The sequence below is a fragment of the Falco punctatus genome, assembly GCF_963210335.1.
Source record: "Falco punctatus genome assembly, chromosome: 7".
Lineage (NCBI taxonomy): Eukaryota > Metazoa > Chordata > Aves > Falconiformes > Falconidae > Falco > Falco punctatus.
The window spans coordinates 9,788,632-9,803,036 of NC_137587.1; the positions used below are offsets into that span (position 1 = coordinate 9,788,632).

At 43.2% G+C, this 14,405-nt stretch overlaps 1 protein-coding gene across 2 annotated transcripts; it reads left to right on the top strand.

The window, feature by feature from the left end:
* The first annotated feature begins 2 nt into the window (after positions 1 to 2).
* On the top strand, positions 3 to 11,921 carry ALDH6A1 (aldehyde dehydrogenase 6 family member A1). Of its 2 annotated transcripts, XM_080395309.1 has the most exons (13): positions 62 to 136; positions 379 to 444; positions 2,762 to 2,836; positions 3,190 to 3,250; positions 4,228 to 4,389; positions 4,953 to 5,031; positions 5,589 to 5,891; positions 6,511 to 6,632; positions 6,882 to 7,071; positions 7,777 to 7,958; positions 9,450 to 9,629; positions 9,830 to 9,928; positions 10,374 to 11,921. In XM_080395309.1, the coding sequence occupies exons 3-13, from the start codon at positions 2,784 to 2,786 to the stop codon at positions 10,476 to 10,478; spliced, it is 1,536 nt and encodes a 511-aa protein (XP_080251435.1). In that variant the 5' UTR covers positions 62 to 136; positions 379 to 444; positions 2,762 to 2,783; the 3' UTR covers positions 10,479 to 11,921. The 2 variants fall into 2 exon arrangements, with proteins under 2 accessions (XP_080251434.1, XP_080251435.1); XM_080395308.1 differs by lacking the exon at positions 3,190 to 3,250 and having other exon boundaries at positions 3 to 136.
* Positions 11,922 to 14,405: the final 2,484 nt, after the last annotated feature.

Below are 14,405 nucleotides of genomic sequence, written 5' to 3' on the forward strand. Positions count from 1 at the left end.
GGGGGCGGGGCCCCGGGCGGGCGGGGGCGGGGCGAGGGGCGCCGCCGGGGGCCGTGGCTGCAGCGACCCTGGGGCGGGCATGGCGGCGGCGGTGGCGCGCGGCGCCTGGGGCGGGCGGCGGCGCGCGGTGCTGAGGGTGAGGCGGCGGGCCCGGCGCCGCGGCGGCTCCCTCAGGGCGGGGGGGCGGAGGCCGCGGGGGCGGGGGGGTCGCGGCTCACCGAGGTCCCGCGGGTGAGGCGGTGCCGGGCAGGGGGTAGCTGACGGCGCCCCGGCGGTGACGGGCGGGGAGGTTCGGTGCCCGCCGGGCCCGTGGCGCGGGGTGGGGGCGGTCGAGAGCCCTGAGGAACTGGGCTGGTCTGTGCTTCCCCTCCCGTCCAGCTGCCTCGGATTGCCCCTGCCTCCCGGATCGCCTCAGCCGCCGCCTCCTTCTCCTCGTCCTCGGTGGTGAGTGGCCGTCCCGCGGAGCGGGACCGGCGGGCGGGGGGTGCGCGGGGGAGCCCCGGGCTGGGGGGAGGCCGCGGGCCGGGGGGGCCCCGGGCGCCGCCGCCGCCCTCTGCAACCGGCCGAAGGTTGCCCTCGGGTCTCCTCTTGTCGGGTCGTTTCTGCCCGCCCGGCTCCCCTCCCCTCCCCTCCCCTCCCCGTGGCTCCGCGGTGGTATTTCTGGAGCAAACACTTGGGAGTGCCGGGGGCCGCCGTGCTCCGCGGGGGGAAAGGAAGGAAGGAAAGGTCAGCGTCAGGTTTGTGGGTCTGCCCTGGCTCGGCGGGTGCGCCCGAGGGCGACGCGTGTGTTCAGTTAATCGCGTCCCGAGCTGTTTTCTCCAGCGCTACGGCTACACCAGCCCGTTTTTTCCCCTGATCTTTCGATTTCTTTTAATAGCTCTTCAATAAGATGAGCAAAATTAATATGGTATTTATGACGAATGCTAATGTGTGAAAAAAAGATTGTTTTCAAGCTGTGTGGACTGACCTCATATCATCTGTTTGTGGCAGAGAGAGGATCTGATTTCCTTTGGGTAATATCGATCAGCTTGAACTGTTACAGTGCCTTTTTTCTTCTAGTATTCATGGCTGTACACTCTCCAAGTCCTGAACAGCTAAATCATCAATCTCCAAATAGACTGCTTTCCTGCAGCAGCCTCTTTCTCTGCAGAAAAAAACAGGGTTAATCTTATGGAAAAAGAGTAATCGATCTTAATTCAGCATTTCATGACTTGCTTAAAATATTTTTTCGTTGTATGTGTGGTTTTCTAGATATCCCTTTTAAGCACTTTGAAAAAAAACCCCATAAATTCCATTGCACTAAAGTCAACGTGGGTTATAGAGCACTGGAGCTTGTAGGTCCGCTGCAGATAACTGGCACTTGGGTTAACAGAGTGACTGATAGTGGTAGGACTTTGTAATTCTTTAGACCAGCACTAGAAGGCCTTTTCTGTCAGGATACTCGGTCAAGGGACTCGCTTTCCTGCGCTTTCTTGCAGGTTCTGGAGGGTATTGTGTTTTCATAAGCACAGACTTCTGTCTCTCTTTCCCAAGGGTAATTCCAGCTATGTAATCATCTGCAACTTTTTACTCTTTATTCACATCAGGTGTTACCTCCCAAATCACTAGGTCTTGCTTATTCATTAACACTTAGTTTACACTTCCTATCCTAGTTTTTTCATCTCCCAGCTCTCATTGCTATTCACTTTTTTGACTCTCTTCCACTTTCAATTATCATCACTTATCCAGGCAACACCATTTATATTCCTGATTCTTCCTCTGATCTTTCACTTCATTATACCTTGGATAGCATCACAGTCCTCATCTTGCTCTCATAATTCTACATCCTAATTTCTTCACAGAGTTTCCTGATATATTTGGGGTTATATCCCATTCTGTGAATGTGTCCCATTTCTATTCTTTACACAGCAGATCCATTTCCCCTTCCTTTTATCTGTTCTCCCCAAGCCACTGGTTTGTGACATGATTAACTGGTTCTTGCTCTCTCCTAGTTCTCTCCTTACCTCCCAATATCAACTCCTAGTTTCTGGCTTCTTAATTTATACAGTCTCAATCTGTTTTCCTGCCTGGTACAGTTCTATTGCCTATCCAGTGCTAGTTACAGCTTCTACCTCACTTTTCCTTCTGCCCTCTGTTCACCTGAACACTCCTTATCCTGAATTTTCCTTTTCTCTCCTCTGCATCTGAGTTGGAAAGCGTTTTCTGTGCTGCCTGCCAGGACAGTCACTGAACTCGGCAGATGCAGGTTCCTTGCTCTTAGTTGCAGGATCAAGTGGGGAGTGGGGAAAGTCCAATTTTATGCCCGCAGCAGTGAGCTGGAGAGACAGACTTAGTGGCTTGATGGGAAGAAAGCACGTAGTACAGTGTGCACTGGGTACATGGAATTGTCACAAGGTGAATTATTAACTGTTTGTTCTGAACATTTATGAATTGCTGGTTTTAAGTTTTCTAACTTAGTAAACACTGGGTGATTAAGTAGATTGAAATAGTTATGAATATAAGTATAGCAACTTATTTTTTGTATAACTGCTTTTAGAAATAATTTTGGCCACTTTAGTGTGAAGCAAGAGAAAAATGGGGCAGAGAGCGTGAAAAATTTCAGCTTGAGCATTTAGCAGGGTCTTCCTCTAAATACTGGATCTAGACTCTTCAGTGGGCAGCATAGTGGTAAATGGTGAAGATTTGCATGTAATAAGGCACACTGGTATCTAGGCACCTTTGGATAAAGATCACTCACCGTCCAGTGTTTTGTCCTCCACAGCCAACTACCAAACTCTTCATTGATGGGAAGTTTGTTGAGTCCAAAACTACTGAATGGATTGATATCCACAACCCGGTAAGTGATATGGTCTTAATTTATATATTAGTGATCGCTGTGCAACACAGGTCTGCACCTCTGTTCAAGCATTTGGCAGAAGGGAAAGTACATGCATTTCCTGAGAAAGGCTTAAACTTGGAGCTTAAGATGGATTTAGCACTGTGTAATTGCTTTTCAATTTCCTTTTTGCGTGAAATGTCAGTCTTAGGAAAGCAATGACCTCCTTTATCTCCCCTGTGTAGTAAAACCCTGATCTCCTGAAAAGGTAGCTTAAACTCTGCTTACATTTTTTTTTTGCTCATAGAAAGGCTCTGTGATCAGTATGTCAAATTTCTGAAGGGTTTCTTTCACCCTGTATTGAAATCAACCAGGTGTGATTTGATGCCAGCTGAATGTGAAGTCCTGATAGAAACAGATTTCACTCAGACCAAGGTAAAAATTCCTGACAGCTCTGAAGCTCCTGTTGTTTCAGAGAGCTTCTATCTATAATAAGCCATAATATTCACAGTGGATTTAGAGGTTGGACGCTATGCAGTGCAAAATAATCTTAGATTAGTAGCACTTGTACTCGTCTGAGTCCTCCACCAAAGATGAATGGAAATGACATCGTGCTCAGAATTCTGACCCTCCTGATAGTAAGCACTTGCACAGCAGTTTCTAAAAACTTTTCTCTGTAAAATTCCACTTTGATACGCTTTGTGGAAGTGATCAGAACAGTGGGCCATGTTTATGAAGCTCATTTGGTCTCTATGTGGCAACCAATGTTCATGTTTAATTTTCTTCTCTTGTTTTGGGTAGTTTCTCTCTTAGTGATGTACCTGATGTTTTTGTCATGTCAGAGCAGGCGTAATTTTTAAGAGTGCATTAGAAGGAGGTTAAGCTGCAAGTACAAGTTTTTAAAGGTAAAATACTGCAGAACTAAGGTTGCTTGTAAAACAATCTTACTTTGGCCTACTGGTCTAGGTAAACTAACTTCAGTGCCAATTGCACAGTCATGTACTGCTTTTTCCAAAGGAACCTTGCCTCCTGTAATGCGCAAGGACAGCAGATGAGCTGAGAGGATGCAGAGGGAAAAGACCACAGTCCACAGAAACCTTTGCCTTATACTCTCTAGAAGCTTCAAGGTAGACAAATCACTTCAAGTTGGAAATCAGCACTGCTTTTGTAGTTTTCTGGATGCTTCATTTGAGATGTGTAGATTGCAGGTTTTCAGAACTATTCCAGTTGTAGCCCAGGCCTTTTGTGTGCACCAAGGAAGGAGTTTCTTTTGTGCTCTCCCCTCAGAAATACAGCTCCTTGCAGAAGAGGGATATTAGGTGTGTGGTGTGGAAGGACCATTGAATGGGTGGCGGGGTTAGGTGGAAGAAGTTGAGTTTTGATGCAGGGGTGTATTTTTTTTTTTCCTTCAGGCCACAAATGAAGTGGTTGGCCGTGTACCAAAAGCTACAGCCAGTGAGATGGAAGCAGCTGTGGCTTCTTGCAAGAAGGCTTTTTGGAACTGGTCAGAAACTTCTGTTTTGAGTCGCCAGCAAATTTTCCTGCGTTATCAACAACTCATCAAAGACAATCTGGTGAGACACCGCGGCTGTGTGTGATGGCTGTTGCAGTTGACTGTAGGAATTAAAGTGAGAGACTTGGGGTTTACAGAGTTCTTGATGAGGCATTGCCATGATTGAGGAGCCACCTGAGACACTGTCATTGAGAGGTGCAGCAAAGCTTTCTCCATCAAATGGGGACAGGGAGGCAGTGCTTCTTAGGGAATATTGTTCTGCATTTGTCTCTTTACCAAAAGACCACAAGAGGAACTTTCACCCTTGATGGAGAATGTGCCTATTGAAAAAGACAAGTGCAAAAAGTATGTTACCATGTGTTTGGATCTCCGTGATTGCTGTTTTGTTTTGTTTGTGGTGTGACACCTGAAAGCTGTAGAGTACAAGCTGAACCCACAGTTATTTTTTCTAAAATGTCACCTGCGTGGTGTATTAGTTTCTTGTCTAAAAAGGAGCAAATCAGTCAGCATAGGCTTTTCCAGATTCTGCTCAGTCTGTTCATTGTGATATTCATCTATTAAACTGCATCCTGTTTCATGTGCAGGCACTTTTCTAACATTTGTAAACGTGTTTTCCATTTTCAGAAAGAAATTTCAAAACTCATCACCTTTGAGCAAGGGAAGACCCTGGCTGATGCTGAGGGAGATGTGTTCCGAGGCCTCCGTAAGCTGCTGGCTCCTCCTGTTAAAAAGGGACTTCGAGAATCCATAGAAAGGGAGGAGGTCTCCTGAGCAACTGATTGCTCTGGGAATCTGTATATGTAGCTCCTTTCATAGCCTCCTGAAAGAAAAGGGGCAATTGTGACCATAACCTGGAAAGTTCCCTTAGACAGAGTTTCCTTAAAACACTTCCAAGTTGTTAGATCCTTCCTTTTCCTAGGAGTGACTACGAATTGCTGTAAAGGGGTAAGACCTTCTTGCTTGGGCTCAGCTGTCTGAGGTTGAGTCCCAGGTGGTACAATACTACTATACCTGTGCTTCTTTTACTGGGGCTGTTGTGTCTCTGCTCCTGTTGCAATGACATATAATGCACTCAAGAGAGAATCCATTCACGATGGGCTCGCAGTGCTTAGCAAAGGGATTTTCTGGAGCACAATGAGTTTTAAGGTGTGGGAAAAGAGTCTGGAAGAAAAAGACTTAGGTCAAGGCAGGGGTGAGAAGGGAGTTTGGGGACTAATTGTTAACAGATCATCCAGTGGCATATTGCCCTTTCTGCTGCAGAGGTGGTTGAACATGCTTGCAGTGTGACATCCCTCATACTGGGAGAGACCATGCCCTCCATCACTAAAGACATGGACACTTACACCTACCGTCTGCCTCTGGGCGTGTGTGCTGGAATTGCACCATTCAATTTCCCAGCCATGATTCCTCTTTGGATGTTCCCCATGGCTATGGTCTGTGGAAACACCTTCTTGATGAAACCATCTGAGCGTGTACCAGGAGCACTCATGTTCCTTGCCAAGCTGTTTCAGGATGCTGGTGCTCCCGATGGGACCCTGAATATCATCCATGGACAACATGAAGGTAATAATAGCCCTTCTTGAGAGATGACTGGAGTGTGTAAGGGCTGTATATGTTCAGTGGAGGTACCACTTGGAGAGTGTGATACTGCTGCTGTTAGATAGTTCTGGACAGGTATTTCACCCCTCTGTGGAGGTGAAGGGAGGTGACTGGGAGATTCTTTGCCATTTTGCACCAAATCTTTCAGGAGATACAGTGGACAGAATTTTGTGGGCTAGGGCTAGAGTTCCCGAGACCTGTAGGTGCTCAAATGCCTCACTGAATATGCAGTGGATGCCAGTATTCTAGCTCCTAACATGGTATTTTTTACAGTACACAAGTAGCTTCAGAGCATCAGGATACAAATACACAACAGTAACTCCACTTCAGCATCGCCCAGGCGACGCCCAAAGTGTGGAGGGATGGCAGAGGGCCAGGTGTATGAGGACAGGGACAGGAAGGAGTACACATGCTGAGAAATCGGTGGAGAGGTACACAGACAGGCAGTGGGGGAACTCGGATGTAGGAAGCAGAGGCAATAATTTTGGTCAGAAGAAAGAGACACAGATTCAGCACTGTGGGGATGGGAACAGAGGGAAGCATTTATGCACCACAGTTATAATGTATTATTTCCTATTTGAAGCTGTGAATTTCATTTGTGACCATCCGGATATCAGAGCAATCAGCTTTGTGGGATCTAATCAGGCTGGAGAGTACATCTATGAGAGAGGATCCCGGAATGGCAAGAGAGTCCAGGCCAACATGGTAATGCCTCTGAATGGAGCACACTTCAGCACATAGACTGCCTCTGTCTCCTGTGAATGTTAAGAGAGACCGCACCACTCAGCAGCAGAAGCTGACTTTGCTACTGATAGTTAAGTGATGAGGCTGCCCTTCTTGCCAGCCTGTTGGTAGCAGAGTCATAGCTGCTATATGAGGATACTGTCAGAGAGCTAGAGAAGAGCAGCACTGGGATGGTTAATAACAGGAGACCATGTATGTGTTATATTTCAGGGAGCCAAGAACCATGGCGTGGTGATGCCTGATGCCAATAAAGAGAACACATTGAACCAGCTGGTTGGAGCTGCTTTTGGAGCAGCTGGCCAACGCTGCATGGCCCTGTCTACAGCAATTCTGGTGGGAGAAGCTCAGAAATGGCTGCCAGAGCTTGTGGACAGAGCCAAAAATCTGCGTGTAAATGCAGGTACAGCCTATGATAATTTCTTACAAGGTATTTCTGTACAACTGTAGCTTTTTAGGTCAGCGTATCTGCCATACAACAGTGTGTCCCTTGGAGCTATTGGCACCATAGATTTGATGTGTAGGGGTAGGAGCTGGCAGATTGTCTGGATTGGGAAACACAGCCCTAGACTTGGAGTTAGGAATATGTAGGAAGGCTTGGCTGTATGACTGTGATATAAGCTTTACAGGATCAGTCTTGTTTTAACTGGAACTTTGAGGTTATGTTCTATGTTTAACTCAAATGTGCCATTTATATACAGCAACCTCACTTAAAGATCCTTCCAATTTGTGGCAAGCATGCAATAAAAAGGAAAAATGGAAATAAGTACTTTTGAAGAACTGGACTATTATTAATTCTAGGAGAACTAACTTTTGTTTATGTTCAATAAAGTCCTGCAAAGGGGAAAAGTTTCCTCTCTGAGAAGAATCTGTTGTTGAATTTTGGTTTCCCTGTGGTCTAAAATTATGCTTATGCTTACAACTTCTCTTATTTGTTGACTGTGAGATTTGCAGGCTATCATTCCTGTTCATTAGTTTCCCAAACCATTTTCTGCATCTCAGAAACATCAGGATTTTCAGATTTTTCCTGCCGGTGTAGTTATCTCTATGATGCCTGTGAAGCGGAAGCTGTCAGGGTTAAAAATTTGGCGTCTCTGCCTCTTCACAGGAGACCAGCCTGGAGCAGATCTAGGGCCTCTAATCAGTCCCCAAGCTAAGGAACGGGTTTGCCATCTGATTGAGAAAGGAGTAAAAGAAGGTGCCAGCCTTCTTCTGGATGGACGTAGTATCAAAGTGAAGGGCTATGAAAATGGCAATTTTGTTGGGCCAACGATCCTTGGCAATGTCAAGGTAAGGTGACCAAAACCAGTGCTTGGCAGTGTGTATTGCAGGGTCGGTTGAAAAATAGGTTACCCAAATCAGTCAGCAATCAATAATCACCAGGTAGAAAGCTCATAAATGGCTCAGCCTTCCCTTGCACCGTTCCAATGAAGTGCTCATTGTAATGCTGTTGTGGAGGTGATAAAAGAATTTGCCGTAGTGCAACATACACTGAACAAGGTTAATGACCTTAATGTGAATGGAGTGCAGCCCATTAAAAGAAGATACGGACAGTTTGTACTGTGTTAAACTGAATGTCCATCGAGCATAGTGTGCTGTCTGTAGTAATGGCCAGCAGCAGATGCCTGAGGAAGAGTATGATGAACAAACTTGTGATTTTCCTTCCTTCATTATATATTACTGCGGTTTGCAATTTAAGGACTTGCAGAACAGAAGCTCAATGTTTGAGGAAATCTTCACAAAAATGGTATAGGGTGTGGTACAAAATCTCTTTGTTGTTGAATATATTCACAACTTAATTGAATCAGTCTCTCGATATAGTGCATGGTGTGCAGCAGATGGACACCACTACAGAGGCATATTCTTTACCACGTACACATCCACGTGACTTTTTGTACCTAAATTCATTCTGTTATGTTTATACAATTAGCTGGTATGATTTCCTTAATATTTAAGTATGCAATTCCTTGTTGGGCTTTTTGGTGAGTTGAATACATGACAGTAAACCAATCTTGGTAATTCTATTACTGTACTTTGTATTCTTTTAATTTTGTTGCATTTATACTGTTATATAATTCAGGCTTTTAATCTATCACAGAATTTTCTTGCCTTATTTTTATTAAACATTTGAAATATTTCAGTATTCCTTTGATATGTCATAAATATTGTTAGGTATGCAAAAGTAAAAGTTTCACTGAGATTTTGTGATTCTTAAGTTTTGTTGTACAGTGGTTAATATTGTGAGCTGCTTAAAACTTACTACTTGTCAAATGAATGTTTTGTACTTTGCTGCATTAGCTGTTAGTGATTAAAGTACTTACCAACTGATGGTTCTATTTGTCAGATGTTGCTAATTATCAGACAGTATATTATATATAATAAGTCCTGGACACTGAGTTGGAAAGGGTAGCATGTTCTAGTCACTTTGTCAAGGAGAACTGAAGTAAATTATCTTAAATTAACGCCAGTCTTAATCACCCTTGGTCAGAGTAGACCTGTAAGTGAGGTTTGGCAGGCAGTGAAAGCAGAAGGCACTCCAGAGATGAAAAGTGGTGCCCTCTTTAGTGGGCTAGATAGATGGCAGGGCATGGGAAATGCGGAAAGGCAAGGAGGACTGAAGGATGGCCTGTGGCAATGCAGTATGGTGGGTGATCCTAGGAATACCCTGAGCATCAGCAGCATGTGTGGTTTTATTATTTCCTGTTTACTAGGATATTTTTATTATATCCTGTTCATTGTATCATATATATAAGCTGCTTTTTCTGCTGTTTGTCCTGACAGCCACACATGACCTGCTACAAGGAGGAAATCTTTGGGCCTGTTTTAGTGGTTCTGGAAGCAGAGACTTTGGACGATGCCATTGAGATGGTGAACAATAACCCCTATGGAAATGGAACTGCAATCTTCACCACCAATGGAGCCACAGCTCGGAAATATTCTCACTTAGTAGATGTGGGGCAGGTATGTTGAAGCTAGAATTGTTGCTGTTAGTACTCACCATTTACAGTGGGTAGCCATCCAGCTGTCATGCCTAATTAGTAACTACTCAGCCAACAGTACCCAGCCTCAGATTTAAGGAAACAAAAATGTGGTAGATTTTGGAGAGTGCTTTGCAGTCTGCTACTTCTGGTGGTTAATATGGCAGCTTTCCTTTGGTTTAGGTGGGTGTCAACGTTCCAATCCCAGTACCTCTGCCCATGTTCTCTTTCACCGGCTCCCGTGCTTCTTTCAGAGGAGACACCAATTTCTATGGCAAGCAGGTAACGTACTGAATCAGAGTACTCTGTTGGGTTAAATTGTGATAAATCACATTATAAATGGCAATGGGGAGATGGTCGTCGGACCTCATTAGTAAGGAGACTTTGAAGCCATCTGAACCAGGAAACTGAAGACCAGCTGGTGATCACAGCCACCATAATGCATATTACAATAACCAGTTTCTCCTTCTTCCCCCCCCCCAATGTAAAAAAATCAAGTATTTTTTTCAGAGATCTGAGAAGGGAGCAAAAACTAAGTAGCAGGCTTTCTCACAAAACCAGAATCTTTGAGGAACTGGTAAAAAGAACAGGCTAACAGAAACAGTTCCTGCAGAGGAACACTCAGCCCTCTGTAGATAAAGCAAGAACACCACTAGTTTGTTACGCCACTAGTGCAGACCTGAAAAATTCATAAAGCCTACATCTGATCTGTGTGTCTCTCCTCCAGGGAGTGCAGTTCTACACACAGCTGAAAACTATAATTTCTCAATGGAAAGAGGAAGATGCCACCGTTACCAAGCCTGCTGTGGTTATGCCAACTATGGGAAACTAAGTCAGCCTTTGCAGACGCTGTTCCTGGTGCCCTTCTCCTATGCTGCACTTTCCAGCTTTGTCCTGACTATCATCATTTCCTTGGGAATGAATAGAAAACTCCATTTTTCTCAAGGACCTCTGTTTCTGTGCAGATCAGGCAGGCTCATGTAACGCACAGTCTGGGTTTTCTGTTGCTGTCAGTGTTTTTTGGCTAGCTGAACTCAGTTTTTCTCCTACAACCTATCACAGATGAAACGACCTTATCTAACTGAAAGGGCAGTGAGATTGGTCTTAGTGTGTGTTTCTTTCCAGACCCCCTGAACATGAACATTGCTCTTGCTTCCACTTCAGTATCTTTTAGCCTTAGTGACTCACTCCTGGCTACATCTTGTAGCGGTTTTCTTTACCTCTTTATCTTCCATGTTAAGATTTGGATTTCACCTTACTGAAAGATGCGTACTCATTTTGAGTGACATAACTGGGACACCTGGGGTGTCTCATAGAAGTGACTTTACATACAATGAAGACAGCAAGTCTGGGAGTTGAAAATGTCAGTCTTCATCTGTTGAGCAGTTTCCAAAACACTTGGGAAATAGCTTTCTAAGGATTTTTCAGGAAATCATGTTTGATTGCTTGTCTGAGGGTGAAAGAAATCCCTGTATGGTACAGTGACCTTCACCGTGCCTCTGACAGCTTGAAAACTTAATGTTCTTGTGCATGTGGCTTGTATTCTCCAGTTTGCTGTCAATTCCGTTATACCTGAAAGCTGTTTGGTGCCTTTTTACTGTGCCAACAGGTATGTGCCTACAGGTCCTGTAACATAATGAAACTGTGGAAGAAGAAACATGAGCATGTATATGTATCTTTGCATCACAGCAATCATGTGGGTCTGGGTGGAAGGGAGAGTAAGTAGACAGGTCAGTAGGAAGAAAGAGCAGGTTTTTTAATCACAAAGCAGCCAGGCCTGTTCTGTTGGCTTCTTTTTCCTGACTGTAGCTGTATTTCTTGTGTTGATTTATTGACGACTCGTCACGTTTCCTCAAACACAGTCATGTTCTCTAGGGACTGCAGGTCCCATTACTAGAGAAGGGTAGGACTTGGGATACCCCGTTTTTAAGAATCTGTGCATTTGGAGCTGGAGAGCCTGTATTTTTATAACTGGTTCCTGGAAGGTGATGCAACCAACAAGGGATCTGCAGGGAACTCATTCAAGCACCCATGGAAAATAATATTATTCTAATGATTATAACCATTACTTGTTCTCATTAAACAGCCCGAATGTGAACACTTTGTATCCTGCCTTCTGGTAAAGATGCCTTGTAACTGACAGTTATGTATTAGTGCAGTTGCTCTGCATTCACTAATGTTTGTATCCTTTTATTCCTCTGCTATACCCTAGAGGGAAATTCTTACCTTGCAATTTGATTACAAATTAAAAACATGCTAATACGTTTCTGCAGAATATGGCTGTTCCTTGTGAAGTTGTTATATAGGTGTGATGTTGACTTTATTTCCTTCTTTGCAGAGGCTGGTTTGTGACCTCTGTAACCCATGTATACATACTCCTTTTACAGTATTTGAAGGACCTCCGTACCAGTTTCCTCATACAGCATTTCAATGAATGCCTTACTTCTGTTTGCATATACACATGAAAACTCTTAAGCTTCATGTAAATGACTTTATTACAAACTGAAAATCCATCTTCATCAAATTATAGCAACACATATAAACAGAGTTCTAAGCACTAGTCCAAATCCTAGTGCTTTGTACAGGGTCATCTGAGCTCCTGGCTTGGGAAAGAATAAAATCTTTAAGGAAGAAAATATATTTCAGATGGATTTCAAACATGTAGTCAAAGCAGCAGTGCAGCAGACAGGGGATTTAGAATTCACAGCTTTGCTAACACGATAACTTTCAAAATGAAAAGTGCAGATGAGTCGGTAATTGCTGTTGTTGATGCAAAATGTACAGCTGCCTTATTCTGTCTGTAGTGTTAACATCTGAATATGTGGAAGTATTACTACAGAAGACAATGCATCTGATAATTTGGCCTGCTGTGTAATGAATGTTGTGCTGGGAGAAGGATTTTCTGTGCTGCAAAGGTAAAATTTTCTAGGTAAATCACCATTAAGACACTGGCATTCATTCATGCACCTGGGAAAGGAATACTAATTAACAGTCTATAATATTGTGTACAGTCATTCACTTTCAAAATGCCTTAATTTTCTTACTAATCAGTATTGCTATCATGACTTTTCTGTTGTCCTATTAAAACCCATTATATCTTTCCTTTAGCAATTCTAAAATCCAGCTTCCATAACAAAAGCAGTCTATTATCAAGCTTACCTGCTCCCTGAAGAATTGCAGGAGTATCCCTGCACGTTCTCCTCACCCGATCTAGACACTCATTTAATCTTTTCATTTGTGTGCAGACATCTTTTCTGATTATCTGCATTTCCAGCAGCATTTTTTGAACAGATGGTTTTAGATAATGGCACTAGAAATACAAACCTTTTATCTGCCTTTTTTAATTAATGAAACACCTCTTCAGTTCAAGCTGCAGATGTTGACTGATCATGATGTACCTGCCTTATCTCACTGCTTACTGCTTTCCACACACTTCTTTATTCAATATTCACTATACAAATTAAGCTAAAGAATAATCTTTTATATTATACAAATCTAATATGAAGTATCTCATAATAAATTTCTTTAGACTATATTAAAATACAATTTTGTAGTCAACCATTTGTCTCCTATTAAGTTATTTCTTGCCTGGAAGGCACTGAAATCTAGATTGTCAAAGCTATTTGATACTCTTAAGTCCAAAAATTATGTTAAAATGGTTTAACCATCTTTGAGAATTGGACCCTGTGACTTCCACTTCTGGGTTTTTTAAAAGGCTACAACTCCCACCCCCGTTTCTGGAAGTGGTGGTCTGCCTCTCCAAAGGAGGTGTCTCTCATCTTTCTGTATAAATCCCTCCAGGGCTCCTGATAACTATTTTTTATCTGGTTATTTGATGTCTGAGTATTATTTTGTTTTGCGTGCTTAACTGCCTTGTGTCTGACATGATGGTGTGCCAGAACCCCTCCCTGCATATTCTGAAGTATTCTAAAGTGGGAGGGATGACAGTGGCATCCATTACATACAACCAGGACTGAGGAGATGTTAGATGGTGTGGTGTAATTTAGTATTTTACCAAGTTTTGCTTTATTCTTTAGTATTGTCAGGAGCTGAAGCTGAAGTAGCCAAAACTGGTGTATTTCCTGTGAGGAAGACGTAAGAGCAACATAATCCTCATCTAATGGTGATTTACACTCAGCCAGGTTTCTAATTCCACACCAAACTTGTTTTCTAAAATTAACAGCAAGCAAGAATGCCAGGGCACCTGAGCTATTGCAGTACACTCTCCAAAATCAGCACTAGGAATCAAACATGAGTTCAGTTTGCTACGGAATTCTGTATTTTGTGGCAAAATCGTTACAATTAAAAGGGAATGAGGAGAAACAAACAATTTTTTACAGGATTTATTTTAGTCATAAGTCAACTTGTGTTTGTATTCCATTCCTCAAGCTTTCATACTCTGCAGCTTTATGTGTGCTCTTATTTGTTGGCAAATACTGATAAAAGGAGTTAAATCCATGCATAAATTAGAACCATAGAAACTGACGAGTAAATCATTCAATTATACATTTCTTATATCCACTGTCATAACCTCAATAAAATTTGCCAAAATAAACTTTTAACAGAGAGAGACTGATATTCCACCCTAAGCATTAGGTCTCCCCAAACTACATTAAAAATCATAGCATTCTAGGTTTCTCTTTGGGCCCTCCTATGTCCCAGTTCATGGCTTATAATATATTTAATGCTGTTTGAACATTGAATTCCCGGTGTAAGGCGTATTTTAGGTATCTCTAAGGTCATGCTCCCAAGTTTCTTG

Bases quoted from the DNA above. Each gene is read 5' to 3' on its own strand.
- ALDH6A1 (XM_080395308.1), top strand. From the start codon at position 80: ATGGCGGCGGCGGTGGCGCGCGGCGCCTGGGGCGGGCGGCGGCGCGCG. The intron at 445-2,761 runs GTGAGTGGCCGT...TGTCCTCCACAG, and splicing joins CCTTCTCCTCGTCCTCGGTG to CCAACTACCAAACTCTTCAT. The intron at 4,390-4,952 runs GTGAGACACCGC...TTCCATTTTCAG, and splicing joins AACTCATCAAAGACAATCTG to AAAGAAATTTCAAAACTCAT.